The following is a 16898-nucleotide window of genomic DNA, read 5'->3' as shown; positions in this document are numbered from 1 at the left end:
CATGTTGTTTTTAAAATATATATTCAATAATATATCAACCAAGTGTGTAGCTTTTTCAATAACAGCGGGAGAAACAATGGCCGCTTTACTCAGTTGCACAAAACTCACTCTGAGAGCCCCCACCTATCCACTTACGCAATGTGATCCTTCATGGTCATTTTTCAAAATAAAAGCCTGAAACGATGTCTAAAGACTGTTGACACCTTAGGGAAGCCATAGAAAAAGGAATCTGGTTGATATCCCTTTAAATGGAGGATAGGCATGCATAGGAACACAGAGGTTTCAAAATATGATTGGATTTTCCTCAGGCTTTCGCCTGCAATATCAGTTCTGACAATATTTTTACAGTTTTGGAAACTTTAGTGTTTTCTATCCTAATCTGACAATTATATGCATATTCTAGTTTCTGGGGCTGAGAAATAGGCTGTTTCAAATGGGTACGTTTTTTTTTGCCAAAAACGAAAATACTGCCTCATACAGAAGGTGTAAACGGTACAGGGATAATACTTTTTTTTCTTTATTTAACGAGGCAAGTCAGTTAAGAACACATTCTTGTTTTCAATGACGGCCTAGGAACAGTGGGTTGGTTAACTGCCTGTTCAGGGGCAGAACGACAGATTTGTACCTTGTCAGCTCGGGGGTTTGAACTCGCAACCTTTCGGTTACTAGTCCAACGCTCTAACCACTAGGCTACCCTGTGACCGTCAACACATACTGAACAGCTCACTTTATAGACAGAAGCGGGCTACATGGCAGACCAATCCAAACTCAACTCCTGGCATGTTTAGCCCATACATTCTCAGCTAATCATGGCTAGTGGGAAGGTTCCTCACTTTTTCCATGGCTAAACCAACTAAGCTCGTCATTTTTAACAATTTTATTAATATTTATGGAAGGAATACAACTTTTTTTTTAAGGCACATGAACGTTCACATGTTCCAAAAAACGCATTTTGATAAACAATGTTTCTTCAAATGCTGCTCCTGTGAAGTAGTGACATGTGACATACGTCTAGTTTCCTGAAACGAGTCATGAATATCTATATACAGTGGGGAGAACAAGTATTTAACACACTGCCGATTTTGCAGGTTTTCCTACTTACAAAGCATGTAGAGGTCTGTAATTTTTTATCATAGGTACACTTCAACTGCGAGAGACGGAATCTTAAAAAAAAATCCAGAAAATCACATTGTATGATTTTTAAGTCATTGATTTGCATTTTATTGCATGACATAAGTATTTGATATATCAGAAAAGCAGAACTTAATATTTGGTACAGAAACCTTTGTTTGCAATTACAGAGATCATACGTTTCCTGTAGTTCTTGACCAGGTTTGCGCACACTGCAGCAGGGATTTTGGCTCACTCCTCCATACAGACCTTCTCCAGATCCTTGAGGTTTCGGGGCTGTCGCTGGGCAATACGGACTTTCATCTCCTTCCAAAGATTTTCTATTGGGTTCAGGTCTGAAGACTGGCTAGGCCACTCCAGGACCTTGAGATGCTTCTTACGGAGCCACTCCTTAGTTGCCCTGGCTGTGTGTTTCGGGTCGTTGTCATGCTGGAAGACCCAGCCACGACCCATCTTCAATGCTCTTAGTGAGGGAAGGAGGTTGTTGGCCAAGATACATGGCCCCATCCACCCTCCCCTCTACGGTGCAGTCGTCCTGTCCTCTTTGCAGAAAAGCATCCCCAAAGAATGATGTTTCCACCTCCATGCTTCACGGTTGGGATGGTGTTCTTGGGGTTGTACTCATCCTTCTTCTTCCTCCAAACACGGCGAGTAGAGTTTAGACCAAAACGCTCTATATTTTGTCTCATCAGACCACATGACCTTCTCCCATTCCTCCTCTGGATCATCCAGATGGCCATTGGCAAACTTCAGACGGGCCTGGACATGTGCTGGTTTGAGCAGGGGGACCTTGCGTGCGCTGCAGGATTTTAATCCATGACGGCGGTCCCAGTTCTCTTCAGGTCATTGACCAGGTCCTGCCGTGTAGTTCTGGGCTGATCCCTCACCTTCCTCATGATCATTGATGCCCCACGAGGTGAGATCTTGCATGGAGCCCCAGACCGAGGGTGATTGACCGTCATCTTGATCTTCTTCCATTTTCTAATAATTGCGCCAACAGTTGTTGCCTTCTCACCAAGCTGCTTGCCTATTGTCCTGTAGCCCGTCCCAGCCTTGTGCAGGTCTACAATTTAACCCTGATGTCCTTACACAGCTCTCTGGTCTTGGCCATTGTAGAGAGGTTGGAGTCTGTTTGATTGAGTGTGTGGACAGGTGTCTTTTATACAGGTAACAAGTTCAAACAGGTGCAGTTAATACAGGTAATGAGTGGAGAACAGGAGGGCTTCTTAAAGAAAAACTAATTCTTACTGGTTGGTAGGTGATCAAATACTTATGTCATGTAATAAAATGCAAATTAATTACTTAAAAATCATACAATGTGATTTTCTGGATTTTTGTTTTAGATTCCGTCTCTCACAGTTGAAGTGTACCTATGATAAAAATTACAGACCTCTACATGCTTTGTAGGTAGGAAAACCTGCAAAATCGGCAGTGTATCAAATACTTGTTCTCCCCACTGTGTGTGTATATATATATATATATATATCTCGAAGGAATGAGCGTTACACCGAGGCCTGTACTCTGGTGTGGGATCGATTTGGAGGTGGAGGGACCGTCATGGTCTGGGGCGGTGTCCCACCATCATCGGACTGAGCTTATTGTCATTGCAGGCAATCTCAATGCTGTTCATTACAGGAAAGACATCCTCCCTCATGTGGTACACTTCCTGTAGGCTCATCCTGACATGACCCTCCAGCAGGACAATGCCACCAGCCATACTGCTCGTTCTGTGCGGGATTTCCTGCAAGACAGGAAAGTCAGTGTTCTGCCATGGCCAGAGAAGAGCCCGAATCTCAATCTCATTGAAGCACGTCTGGTACCTATTTGGATCGGAAGGTGAGGGCTAGGACCATTCCCCCCAGAAATTTCTGGGAATTTGCAGGTGCCTTGGGGGAAGAACTGGCAAATCTGGTGCAGTCCATGAGGAGGAGATGCACTGCAGTATTTAATGCAGCTGGTGGCCACACTAGATACTGACTGTTACTTTTGATTTTGACCCCTTCCCTCCCCCTTTGTTCAGGGACATTATTCCATTTCTGTTAGTGACATGTCTGTGGAACTTGTTCAGGTTATGTCTCAGTTGTAGAATCTTATGTTCATTCAAATATTTACACGTTAAGTTTGCTGAAAATTAACACAGTTTACAGTGAGAGGACGTTTCTTTTTTTGCTGAGTTTATATATATATATATATTTCCATACATTTTTTCAACTTGTACCGGGGGACCTTCAGACATGTCTTGTGAGGTATGTGGGTATCCTAGAATTAGGACGCATCCAATACAACAACAAAAAACATCTCTAGCTAAAACTGTCTGATTTGTATGGGATGTTTTTTATTTTGCTTATTTGATTTCTGTGGGGGTGCAGACATCGACCTTGGGAGGTTAACCAATCACAGACCACATTTAGGATTGCACATTCAGCAAGTCACCAGCAGAGGGAGTTCCCTTTGAATCCATTTTTCCATTCACTGTGGTGGTGGTGCTCATATAATTTTACATACCTTCAGAATTAGCAGAGAGCCCACTCTGGAAATGTGATGTACTTGTGGAGTATATTGTTCCAAACAAAGTGTCTTAAAATAAACAAATTCAAAAGGGTAGTTTTAATTAATGAATGTGAAAATTATATTTTAGATTCAAGACATACTTCATATTTTAAAGCACAGTATAAGTAGTATAATGGCACCAATATGTTGTCTTTATCACGTTCACAGGTCATATGGTTTTACAGAAGGCATGTATAGGTCTAAAAAATGACATTTTCATCATGATTTAAAAAAACGTGATAAAAATGTCAAAAGAATTTCAAACATCATTCCTCCCAATGAAGTTGGAAAACTATTAAACACCCTTTGCTGCACTCCTTTGTCCACACTGAAAATAGTCCTGGAACAGAGTGTTATGCATCCCAAATTAGCCCCGTTTACAAGGAACCCCTCTGATGTGTTCCGTTTTTACGATCCTCTCCGGAGTCTTCTCTTTGCAATTTGCACATTATTGACTTAAATGAGTTGTGTAATTTGCAAAACGTCGTTCCCAGGTGGGCCCTAACGAGGATCCAATGCTTGCAGCTGGACACCAATGTGCTACATTTGAGTTTTTTGCTCGAAGAACAATGCCAAAGTAGCCCCAGCCATCTCACATATTCAGCGCATGAAGCTAAGAAACGCATTTGTAATTTGTTAAGGCTATTTTTAGGCTCGTAAATCGGCATACTCTGATCGTAATTGTCTTAAATTAACATAATCTATATAGGATGCACTCATTGTGCTGTTGTCCCAACAGATGGCAGCCAATAATAACAGGTGATAGTGTGGGCATGATGCATAAGTTATTATAGAATATGTACGTGTACAGTGCATTCGGAAAGTATTCAGACCCCTTTGATTTTTTCCACATTTTATGTTAGTCTTAATCTAAAATGGATGAAAGTAATTTTTCCTCATCAATCTACACACTATCCCATAATGACAAAGCAAAAACTGATTTTTTTGCAAATACATAAAAAAAATCAAAACAGAGCTTATTTACAGAACTACTCAGACCCTTTGCTATGAGACTTGAAATGTAGCTCAGGTGCATCCTGTTTCCATTTATCATCTTTGAAATGTTTCTCCAACTTGATTGGACATGATTTGGAAAGGCACACACCTCTCTATATAAGTTGACACAGTTGACAGTGCATATCAGAGCAAAAACCAAGCCATGAGGTCAACGGAATTATCCGTAGAGCTCCGAGACAGGATTGTGTTGAGGCGCAGATCTGGGGAAGGGTACTAAGAAATGTCGCGTTGAAGGTCCCCAAGAACAGGGTGGCCTCCATCATTCTGAAATGGAAGAACTTTGGAACCACCAAGAATCTTCCTAGAGCTGGCCGCCCAGCCAAACCAAGCAATCGGGGGAGAAGGGCCTTGGTCAGGGAGGTGAGCAAGAACCTGATGGTCACTCTGACAGAGCTCCAGAGTTCCTCTGTGGATATGGGAGAACCTTCCAGAAGGACAACCATCTCTGTAGCACTCCACCAATCAGGTCTTTATGGTAGAGTGGCCAGATGGAGGCCACTCCTCAGTAAAAGGTACATGACAGCCCGCTTGGAGTTTGCAAAAATTCACCTAAAGGACATGAGAAACAAGATTCTCTGGTCTGATGAAACCAAGATTGGCCTGAATGCCAAACGTCTGGAGGAAACCTGGCATCATCCCTACGGTGAAGCATGGTGGTGGCAGCATCGTGCTGTGGGGATGTTTTTCAGCGGCAGGGACTGAGAGGATTGAGGGAAAGATTAACAGAGCAAAGTACAGAGAGATCCTTGATGAAATCCTGCTACAGGGTGCTCAGGACCTAAGACTGGGGTGAAGGTTCACCTTCCAACAGGACAACGACCCTAAGCACACAGCCAAGACAACGCAGGAGTGGTTTCAAGACAAGTCTCTGAATGTCCTTGATCTCTTGAGAGACCTGAAAATAGCTGTGCAGCGATGCTCCCCATCCAACCTGACAGATTGAGAGGATCTGCAGAGAAGAATGGGAGTAACTCCCAAAATATATGTGCCAATCTTGTAGCGTCATACACAAGAAGACTCAAGGCTGTAATCGATGCCAAAGGTGCTTCAACAAAGTACTGATTAAAGGGTCTGAATACGTATGTACATGTGATTTCAGTTAACTTTCTTACAAATTTGCAAAGAATGTTTCAAAAAAATTATATTGATGTGTCATTATGGGGTGTTGTGTGTAGATTGATGAGGGGGAAAAAACAATTGAATCCATTTTAGAATAAGGCTGTAATGTTACAAAATTTGGATAAAGTCAAGGGTTCTGAATACTTTCCGAATGCACGGTATGTCTGTGCCTCTACCTAAATAATTTACTCTAGATTCTTGGCTAGGGTATCATGCCAGTCTTTGCTTTAGGGCAGATTGTTTTGATTTTTTTCTGATTGGTTTAAAGTTCTATGGGCTGGTGTGTGACTGGTTTTTGATTGGGTAACTACGGCGGGAACAGTGCACGGATTTCTCTCGCCTCTTTTTCCAAGTCTGCTATTACAAATATAGCTGTTAACTATGCACTGGGGAGAAGTTAACAAATACAAGAACCTTTCTCCTATTTTTCAACATTCATCCTCTCTCTGTTCTCCCTCCTTGTCCCTGTCAGATCGAGTCCCTCCCGCCGGATCTGTTCCAGTGCAAGAAGCTGCGCACCCTTAACCTGGGCAACAACTGCCTGCAGACTCTGCCCTCGCGCTTTGGCGAGCTGACTGGCCTGACCCAGCTGGAGCTGCGGGGGAACCGTCTGGAGTGCCTGCCCGTGGAGTTGGGAGAGTGCAGGCTGCTGAAGAGGTGTGGTCTAGTGGTGGAGGAGGACCTCTTTAACACCCTGCCCCCCGAGGTCAAAGAGCAGCTGTGGAGGGCCGACAAAGAGCCGGTCTGAGGAGAGACTCCAGAGAGCCTAAGGAGAGGAGGAAAGCGGGAGAGAGAAGGGGTATTTGGCAGTGGAGGATGATGTCATTTTAAATCAGCAGCCAACCTCCAATTTCTCCCTCCACCAGCCTCCACTGGTATCGGGAAGGAGAAAGGGGTGAGAGGTGTCAATATTTCTGGACGTACGTTTAGAGAAGGATGGTTGGTTGGTGTCTTGGCTTTACTGGTTGAATTAGTTTGTTTAGGTTCACAAGATGCTCTTTAACAGACTAACCAGACAGAAATCTCTCTGAGATCGAGGCCCTTTTTTAGTACTGAGTCGTCTCCGTATAGACAGAGACCACAAAGGGACAAGGGGTTATAAAGCTAAGCAGTACCCCCACGGTTCCCCCATGTGGTAAAAATAAAAACACACACACTCCTAGAACTCAGAAATATAGTATCTTCTGCCTAACTGATCCACTGCTAGAAAGCCAGTGGTCAACATGGAAAAGACGCTGTATCGGAGTGGAAGGCTCATGTAGCCTACCAAGCAATGTGTGTGTGCTCTGTTTTCCATCATTTTCACTTTAAAGTATACAGTCCACCATTACCAGCAGTATGTGTTTATCCAAACGGCAGTGAGAGGACACAGGATCCGACTGGCTTAAGGGAACACATCTCGATGGCAATACATCCAAAGCAGGGCCCTGTTCATTAGCCACCAAATGGAAGAAAATGGTCTGAAACAGAGGGACTATCAATAAGAAACACATATTTTTGTTTCCTGTTGCTAAATGTTTTGAAACGTTTGATACTGTGCCCTAATGAAAATGATCCAGATGTTTGCACTCCAAAACAGTTTCCATGGATATGGCATTGGCTCATACAGTACATGTTAGTGCAATATATTCTGCCAGGATATCGAAGAAGAGACACTTTTATCGATTGGACTTGGAGTAAACAACATAATTTGGAGGGCAATTGCCACCTCAGCTGATTCCTTCAAGACCAGCCAGGCAACTCTTGTTACTAATATGGCCTTACCTTTTGGGTGCTGTGCTGTACGTCCCACATTGTCTTTGATTAAAACCATAATGTTCATGATTTTGCTAAATATGCAGACAAATGTATAGCTGTTGTAAAATTGTTTCGAGCACAGGCATTGATGGTTTTATTTTTCTCACCAACTGTCCCAAGTTATATTAGGAGAGGAAAGCCTAACTTTGGAGGAAAGGGAGATTAATAATTCATCTTTGTTCACACAATCATTTTCATTTTATGTATAAACTACATATGTCATTTCCCTTTTCTCGCAATGTTACTTACCGAATAAAACTTTCCAGCTAGGTGTTTTGAATCTAGCTCTGTTCTGAAAAGTTAGCAGTTTTGCATTTTTTAGTCAAGGCTAGGGCCCAGATTTAAATGAATGGAGCAACGCTCACAGAGTAGGAGTGCATCAGAAAGGAGCAAGAGATCCCATTGCAAAGGCTCGCTGGTCGAGACCAATGATGTATATAAACCCTGGATTGCTGATGCTAAAAATGCACCAAAAAATATGTTTTTGTATGTTTAGCCCAAATAATATAATTTAAAAGTATGCATTAAGGTGTACCAAGATGGAGGCATGGTGGTTTCAACACAGCATCCCCAATTAGTAATCAAGTGTGTATATAAATCATTGGTTGAGACCAATGATATATATAAACCCTCGATTGCTGATGCTATGTATTGGCCATTGAGAGGCCACCGGAAGGTCATATTGGCACTCCCCAGTAGGAGCAGTCCTCTATAGGAATGCATGGAATTCTATAGTAAACTCAGCAAAAAAAAGAAACATCCTCTCACTCAACTGTGTTTATTTCCAGCAAACTTAACATGTGTAAATATTTGTATGAACATAAGATTCAACAACTGAGACACAAACTGAACAAGTTCCACAGACATGTGACTAACAGAAATGGAATAATGTGTCCCTGAACAAAGGGGGGGTTAAAATCAAAATTAACAGTCAGTATCTGGTGTGGCCAGCAGCTGTATTAAGTACTGCAGTGCATCTCCTCCTCATGGACTGCACCATATTTGCCAGTTCTTGCTGTGAGATGTTACCCCACTCTTCCATCAAGGCACCTGCAAGTTCCCGGACATTTCTGGGGGGAATGGCCCTAGCCCTCACCCTCCGATCCAACAGGTCCCAGACGTGCTCAATAGGATTGAGATCTGAGCTCTTTGCTGGCCATTGCAGAACACTGACATTCCTGTCTTGCAGGAAATCACACACAGAACGAGCAGTATGGCTGGTGTCATTGTCATGCTGGAGGGTCATGTCAGGATGAGCCTGCAGGAAGGGTACCACATGAGGGAGGAGGATGTCTTCCCTGTAACGCACAGCGTTGAGATTGCCTGCAATGACAACAAGCTCAGTCTGATGATGCTGGGACTAGAGGTCAACCGATTAATCGGAATGGCCGATTAATTAGGGCCGATTTCAAGTTTTCATAACAATCGGAAATCGCCGATTTTGCCGATGTTTTTAAATTAATTTTTTTACTCCTTTATTTCATCTTTATTTAACTAGGCATGTCAGTTAATAACACATTCTTATTTTCAATGACGGCCTAGGAACGAGGCAGAACGACAGATTTGTACCTTGTCAGCTCGGGGGATCCAATCTTGCAACCTTACAGTTAACTAGTCCAACTCTCTAATCACCTGCCTCACGAGGAGGCTGCCTGTTACGCGAAAGCAGTAAGCCAAGGTAAGTTCCTAGCTAGCATTAAACCTATCTTATAAAAAATAATCAATCAACGACTGTCGTTGCTCCAATGTGTACTTAACCATAAACATCAATGCCTTTCTTAAAATCAATACACAAGTATATATTTTTAAACCTGCATATTTAGCTAAAAGAAATCCAGGTTAGCAGGCAATATTAACCAGGTGAAATTGTGTCACTTCTCTTGCATTCATTGCACACAGAGTCAGGGTATATGCCGCCTGGCTCTTTGCAAACTAATTTGCCAGAATTTTACGTAATTATGACATAACATTGAAGGTTGTGCAATGTAACAGGAATATTTAGACTCATGGATGCCACCCTTTAGATAAATTACGGAACAGAATAAACGTTTTGTTTTCGAGGTGATAGTTTCCGGATTTTACCTAAGGCTCATATTTGATAGAGCAGTCTGACTGAGGGGTGGTAGGCAGCTGCAGGCTCGTAATAGTTAAAGGTATATGGTTTAGAGAGAAATAGTCAACGCGTTAGAATTCCTGTAATAACTTGCGGCTGAACTTGAAAGGGGTTCCTTCGTTATTTTACCGTTCATGTCTTCCATAGAGAATGTCTTGATCTACTTCCAATAAGGTCTGTGTTTCGTGCAGGTTAGGGTGCAGGATAGGGTGCAGGCTTAAACCACCTCAGCGTTTTGATACCCGTGTAAATCTCACTAGGATAAGGTAATGTTTCTCAAAATATTTTCAGAAATCCACTCTACAAAAAAAAAAAACAATTCTTTGCTTATATTTAGCCAATATTGATCAGAGTTATCTTGTCCTATGGATATCTACACAGTTATAAAATTGGCAAGGTGGTGTAAGCCTACATGAAACACAGACCTTATTTTAAGTAAATCTAAAAAATATCCTATGGAATAAATGAATGAAGGAACCGCTTTTCAGATTTTGCTAGGTGTCATTGGAATTATGACTTGCATTTTGGTAGTCAATTCTTACCATGTCCATTATTAAAATAGGATTTCCTGCATATAGAAATGACAGTTTTTGTTTTCAACATTCATCACAGGTAACTTAAACTATATTTTTATTCAAACAGTTGAGAGTATTTGTCTCCTAAGCAGACTCTTCAGTATCATTGTCACTTCAGAGCTGTGTGTGTGTTTTACAGATGGCAGAGAAAAGCAGAGCACCAGTGTGGGACTATTACATGGAATTGGCACCAGGGAAAGCAAGGTGTCTTATTTGTGATAAAGATGTAAGCATGGGGCCAGCAACGGCTAAATCAAAACATACCACCAACCTGTGGAATCACATTAGAACACTCATCCAAAAGCCCATATGTATTATAATAAGTTAAAATAAAAGTGTTAATTCAGTATTGTTGCAATTGTCATTATTACAAAAATGTGTATATATACAGTATATCACAAAAGTGAGTACACCCCTCACATTTTTGTAAATATTTGAGTATATCTTTTCATGTGACAACACTGAAGAAATGACACTCTGCTACAATGTAAAGTGGTGAGTGTACAGCTTGTTTAACAGTGTAAATTTGCTGTCCCCTCAAAATAACTCAACACACAGCCATTAATGTCTAAACCGCTGGCAACAACAGTGAGTACACCCCTAAGTGGAAATGTCCAAATTGGGACCAATTAGCCATTTTCCCTCCCCGGTGTCATGTGACTCGTTTGTGTTACAAGGTCTCAGGTGTGAATGGGGAGCAGGTGTGTTAAATTTGGTGTCATCGCTCTCACACTCCCTCATACTGACTGGTCACTGGAAGTTCAACATGGCACCTCATGGCAAAGAACTCTCTGAGGATCTGAAAAAAAGAATTGTTGCTCTACATAAAGATGGCCTGGGCTATAAGAAGATTGCCAAGACCCTGAAACTGAGCTGCAGCACGGTGGCCAAGACCATACAGCGGTTTAACTGGACAGGTTCCACTCAGAACAGGCCTCCCCATGGTCGACCAAAGAAGTTGAGTGCACGTGCTCAGCGTCATATCCAGAGGTTGTCTTTGGGAAATAGACGTATGAGTGCTGCCAGCATTGCTGCAGAGGTTGAAGGGGTGGGGGGTCAGCCTGTCAGTGCTCAGACCATACGCCGTACACTGCATCAAATTGGTCTGCATGGCTGTCGTCCCAGAAGGAAGCCTCTTCTAAAGATGATGCACAAGAAAGCCCGCAAACAGTTTGCTGAAGACAAGCAGACTAAGGACATGAATTACTGGAACCATGTCCTGTGGTCTGATGAGACCAAGATAAACTTATTTGGTTCAGATGGTGTCAAGCGTGTGTGGCGGCAACCAGGTGAGGAGTACAAAGACAAGTGTGTCTTGCCTACAGTCAAGCATGGGGGTGCATGAGTGCTGCCGGCACTGGGGAGCTACAGTTCATTGAGGGAACCATGAATGCCAACATGTACTGTGACATATTGAAGCAGAGCATGATCCCCTCCCTTTGGAGACTGGGCCGCAGGGCAGTATTCCAACGTGATAACGACCCCAAACACACCTCCAAGACAACCACTGCCTTGCTAAAGAAGCTGAGGGTAAAGGTGATGGACTGGCCAAGCATGTCTCCAGACCTAAACCCTATTGAGCATCTCTGGGGCATCCTCAAACGGAAGGGGGAGGAGTGCAAGGTCTCTAACATCCACCAGCTCTGTGATGTCGTCATGGAGGAGTGGAAGAGGACTCCAGTGGCAACCTGTGAAGCTCTGGTGAACTCCATGCCCAAGAGGGTTAAGGCAATGCTGGAAAATGATGGTGGCCACACAAAATATTGACACTTTGGGCCCAATTTGGACATTTTCACTTAGGGGTGTACTCACTTTTGTTGCCTGCGGTTTAGACATGAATGGCTGTGTGTTGAGTTATTTTGAGGGGACAGCAAATTTACACTGTTAAACAAGCTGTACACTCACTACTTTACATTGTAGCAAAGTGTCATTTCTTCAGTGGTGTCACATGAAAAGATATACTCAAATATTTACAAAAATGTGAGGGGTGTACTCACTTCTGTGATATACTGTATATATACATTCTAAAAATCGGCCGACTAATCGGTATCGGCTGTTTTTTTTGTCCTACAATAATCGGTCTCGGTATCGGCGTTGAGAAATCATAATCGGTCGACCTCTAGCTATAACACACCGCCCCAGACCGTGACGGACCCTCCACCTCCAAATCGATCCCGCTCCAGAGTACCGGCCTAACATAATCATATGTTGTGCTTTCACTGTAAAGCCTTTTTGAAATCGGACATGATGGGTAGATTAACAAGAAGTTTGTCTTACATTTTCTGTATTGGACTTGTTAATGTGTGAAAGTTACATATTTCGAAAAAATATTTCTGAATTTCGCACACTGCCTTTTCAGCAGAATGCTGTCGAGGGGTTCCGCTAGTGGAACGCCTGCCCTAGAAAGGTTAAAGCCTTTACAATGAAGATCTGTGAAGTTACTTGGATTTTTACGAATTGTATTTGAAAGACAGGGTCCTAATAAAGGGATGTTTCTTTTTTTGCTGATTTTATTTCAATTAAATGTTTCAACTACAAAATTGCATGTATTTAAGATTTGTTTTGTTTGTAGAAGCATAATTCCCCCCCAAAAAAAGTGTACTTTAATATTATTAATCTCCAAAAATTATGCTTTAAGGAAAATGTTTATATATTTTTTCATTTTCTATTTGTATGTTTAACTCACATAAGTATGCATTAAGGTGTCTGTAATTATAATATATGTGGCAAAAACAAATGTAGACATTTAATAAAGGCATTTCTATAGCTTTTAAAATATATTTTTTAACGGTGGGGGAGTACCAAGATAAAGATACGGTGGCTTCAACATAGCGCCCCCTAACAGTCATCTAGTGAGTGTATATAAATCGTTGTTTGACTACAGACATACTATAATGTCCAAGTATTCCTCTCTGACTTGTTCCAGGCTTTTTAGAACATTTGATAACAACTGCAAACAGGTACAGCTCTCAAACGGACTCCTGGTCATTCCTTGACAGGGCTGTTATGATTGATGACCAAAACTGATCTGAGTGCCATAGGATTTAATCTCAGGGCTTCACTGGAGAGCTCATTGATTCACAGCTTTAGTGTGGCGCAGGCTTGAAAGGGTGAATATGATAACAGTTAGCGCTGACTGACTCAGAGTAGGAAATAGAGATTCTGCAAATAAAACTGGATAATATATTTGAGTATATTTATCTTCTTTGCTGTGGCCATATATAGATGTATATAATTAAAGTAATACTTTAACAGCCTTATAGCGTCACAAAAAATCCCCCCTCTTGTAGGTGTTCAGCTGAGGTGATGGTTACATGCTATTGTTTTGAATCACAACTACAGTGCCTTGCGAAAGTATTCGGCCCCCTTGAACTTTGTGACCTTTTGCCACATTTCAGGCTTCAAACATAAAGATATAAAACTGTATTTTTTTGTGAAGAATCAACAACAAGTGGGACACAATCATGAAGTGGAACGACATTTATTGGATATCTCAAACTTTTTTAACAAATCAAAAACTGAAAAATTGGGCGTGCAAAATTATTCAGCCCCCTTAAGTTAATACTTTGTAGCGCCACCTTTTGCTGCGATTACAGCTGTAAGTCGCTTGGGGTATGTCTCTATCAGTTTTGCACATCGAGAGACTGACATTTTTTCCCATTCCTCCTTGCAAAACAGCTCGAGCTCAGTGAGGTTGGATGGAGAGCATTTGTGAACAGCAGTTTTCAGTTCTTTCCACAGATTCTCGATTGGATTCAGGTCTGGACTTTGACTTGGCCATTCTAACACCTGGATATGTTTATTTTTGAACCATTCCATTGTAGATTTTGCTTTATGTTTTGGATCATTGTCTTGTTGGAAGACAAATCTCCGTCCCAGTCTCAGGTCTTTTGCAGACTCCATCAGGTTTTCTTCCAGAATGGTCCTGTATTTGGCTCCATCCATCTTCCCATCAATTTTAACCATCTTCCCTGTCCCTGCTGAAGAAAAGCAGGCCCAAACCATGATGCTGCCACCACCATGTTTGACAGTGGGGATGGTGTGTTCAGGGTGATGAGCTGTGTTGCTTTTTCGCCAAACATAACGTTTTGCATTGTTGCCAAAAAGTTCAATTTTGGTTTCATCTGACCAGAGCACCTTCTTCCACATGTTTGGTGTGTCTCCCAGGTAGCTTGTGGCAAACTTTAAACAACACTTTTTATGGATATCTTTAAGAAATGGCTTTCTTCTTGCCACTCTTCCATAAAGGCCAGATTTGTGCAATATACGACTGATTGTTGTCCTATGGACAGAGTCTCCCACCTGAGCTGTAGATCTCTGCAGTTCATCCAGATTGATCATGGGCCTCTTGGCTGCATCTCTGATCAGTCTTCTCCTTGTATGAGCTGAAAGTTTAGAGGGACGGCCAGGTCTTGGTAGATTTGCAGTGGTCTGATACTCCTTCCATTTCAATATTATCGCTTGCACAGTGCTCCTTGGGATGTATCCAAGTCCGGTTTTAAACTTCTTCACAACAGTATCTCGGACCTGCCTGGTGTGTTCCTTGTTCTTCATGATGCTCTCTGCGCTTTTAACGGACCTCTGAGACTATCACAGTGCAGGTGCATTTATACGGAGACTTGATTACACACAGGTGGATTGTAATCATCATTAGTCATTTAGGTCAACATTGGATCATTCAGAGATCCTCACTGAACTTCTGGAGAGAGTTTGCTGCACTGAAAGTAAAGGGGCTGAATAATTTTGCACGCCCAATTTTTCAGTTTTTGATTTGTTAAAAAAGTTTGAAATATCCAATAAATGTCGTTCCACTTCATGATTGTGTCCCACTTGTTGTTGATTCTTCACAAAAAAATACAGTTTTATATCTTTATGTTTGAAGCCTGAAATGTGGCAAAAGGTCGCAAAGTTCAAGGGGGCCGAATACTTTCGCAAGGCACTGTACCTCTGCTTATGTACTGTTTTTACACTGCTAAAACATAATTTTTAATGAACTATTTGTATCTAACTCATCTCTAGCTTTTTATGTCCTTTCCATGCCCCTCCCCCCAACAAGCAAAAATGTATATCTGTTTTGTACTTGGCCTGACCTTCGACACAGTGGCAACACTTTCACCTTTGAGTCACAAGACTGTAGACTTTCCCCCCTAAATGCACATTGAACATCAATCCCCACTCCACTCCAGCATGTCACCATAGAGGGAACAGGTGAGTTAAAGGACCGATGGTGAGGTCAGCCAAGTGTTTACAGAGCTGTGTGTGTGTGTGTGTGTGTGTGTGTGTGTGTGTGTGTGTGTGTGTGTGTGTGTGTGTGTGTGTGTGTGTGTGTGTGTGTGTGTGTGTGTGTGTGTGTGTGTGTGTGTGTGTGTGTGAGTGTGTGAGTGTGTGTGTGTGAGTGTGTGAGTGAGTGTGTGTGAGAGAGTGAGTGTGTGTGTGTGAGAGAGTGACCTGCAGAAAATATCTGATTACATGATGACTCAGGCCCCTGTAGGAACGATATCTGGCTCTACATGTTGCCCTTAACGACAGATCTAGGGTCAGATTGCAATACCCTCAATTATGAGCTTAGTCATTGGGGAGATTAAATAGCATGTGATCTTGTATCAGTCTTTGGGGAAGACCCTTGCACCTACCCCCACTGTGCCGTCACTTTAGCTAGGTCGTTATACCATGGTCCCAACAGTTTATGCATACCCTGTAACTTTTTTTGTTACCTCCCATCAGCAATGTGCCGGTTTTTGCATATTTTACATACAGTACCAGTCAAGTTTGGACACGTACTCATTCAAGGGTTTTTCTACATTGTAGAATAATAGTGAAGACAAACTAAGAAATAACACATATGGAATCATATAGTCACCAATAAAGTGTTAAAAAATAAATATTTTATTTGAGATTCTTTAAAGTAGCCACCCTTTATCTTGATGACAGCTTTGCACACTCTTGGCATTCTCTCAACCAGCTTCACCTGGAATGCTTTTCCAACAGTCTTGAAGGAGTTCCCACATATGCTGAGCACTTGTTGGCTGCTTTTCCTTCACACTGCAGTCCAACTCATCCCAAAACATCTCTATTGGGTATATTTTGAATTGTTTAACACTTGTTTTGCTTACTCCATGATTCCATATGTGTTATATCATAGTTTGTCTTCTATTATTCTACAATGAAGAAAATAGTAAAAATAAAGAAAAACCCTTGCATGAGTAGGTGTCCAAACTTTTGACTGTACATGTATATGTCCCCAAATTACTTTATGTTTCTGCAGAATGACTGACAGCTTGCTTTCACAAGCAAAATTGTAATTCTCACAGAAATGGTCTTCAGTGCTCCATGGGATGCATGCCTTGCTTCGACAATCCTTTTGTGCATCCAGTGTGGGTGGAGCGCCCCCGTGTGAGCACTGAGTAGGCCTTAATTTTGTCATGTAAGAAAAAGGTTCTATGGTTGTGTATTACCATAAAAATATCATAAATGTCTGGCCATGAAGATTAGAGAAATTAACGGCATTCTCAATCCATAATTTCGGTTGTATACCGACTTGTGGTCTTTTACATAGTCTAAGCAGCATTGATGCTTCTCATGAGTATGTATTTTAC

The 16898-nt window shown here is 41.9% G+C and overlaps 1 protein-coding gene across 2 annotated transcripts in view; it reads left to right on the top strand.

Moving 5' to 3' along the window:
• LOC139388713 (volume-regulated anion channel subunit LRRC8A-like) overlaps nt 1-10649 on the top strand; it is a 40890-nt gene extending 30241 nt beyond the window's left edge. Inside the window, exons 3-4 of one of the 2 annotated variants that reach the window (XR_011629312.1) lie at nt 6290-9292; nt 10442-10649. Coding sequence is in view for 1 of the 2 variants with exons in the window: in XM_071135566.1 (XP_070991667.1) it covers nt 6290-6565 (276 nt within the window). In the remaining variant the exon portion in view is untranslated. Of the gene's footprint in view, nt 1-6289 lie in introns of both variants that reach the window. The other variant, XM_071135566.1, reaches the window with a different exon arrangement.
• Nucleotides 10650-16898: the final 6249 nt, after the last annotated feature.

The sequence above is a fragment of the Oncorhynchus clarkii genome, chromosome 29 (genome assembly GCF_045791955.1).
Source record: "Oncorhynchus clarkii lewisi isolate Uvic-CL-2024 chromosome 29, UVic_Ocla_1.0, whole genome shotgun sequence".
Lineage (NCBI taxonomy): Eukaryota > Metazoa > Chordata > Actinopteri > Salmoniformes > Salmonidae > Oncorhynchus > Oncorhynchus clarkii.
Note: the sequence above shows the minus strand (reverse complement) of the source record. Positions and strands in the feature narration are given on the sequence as shown.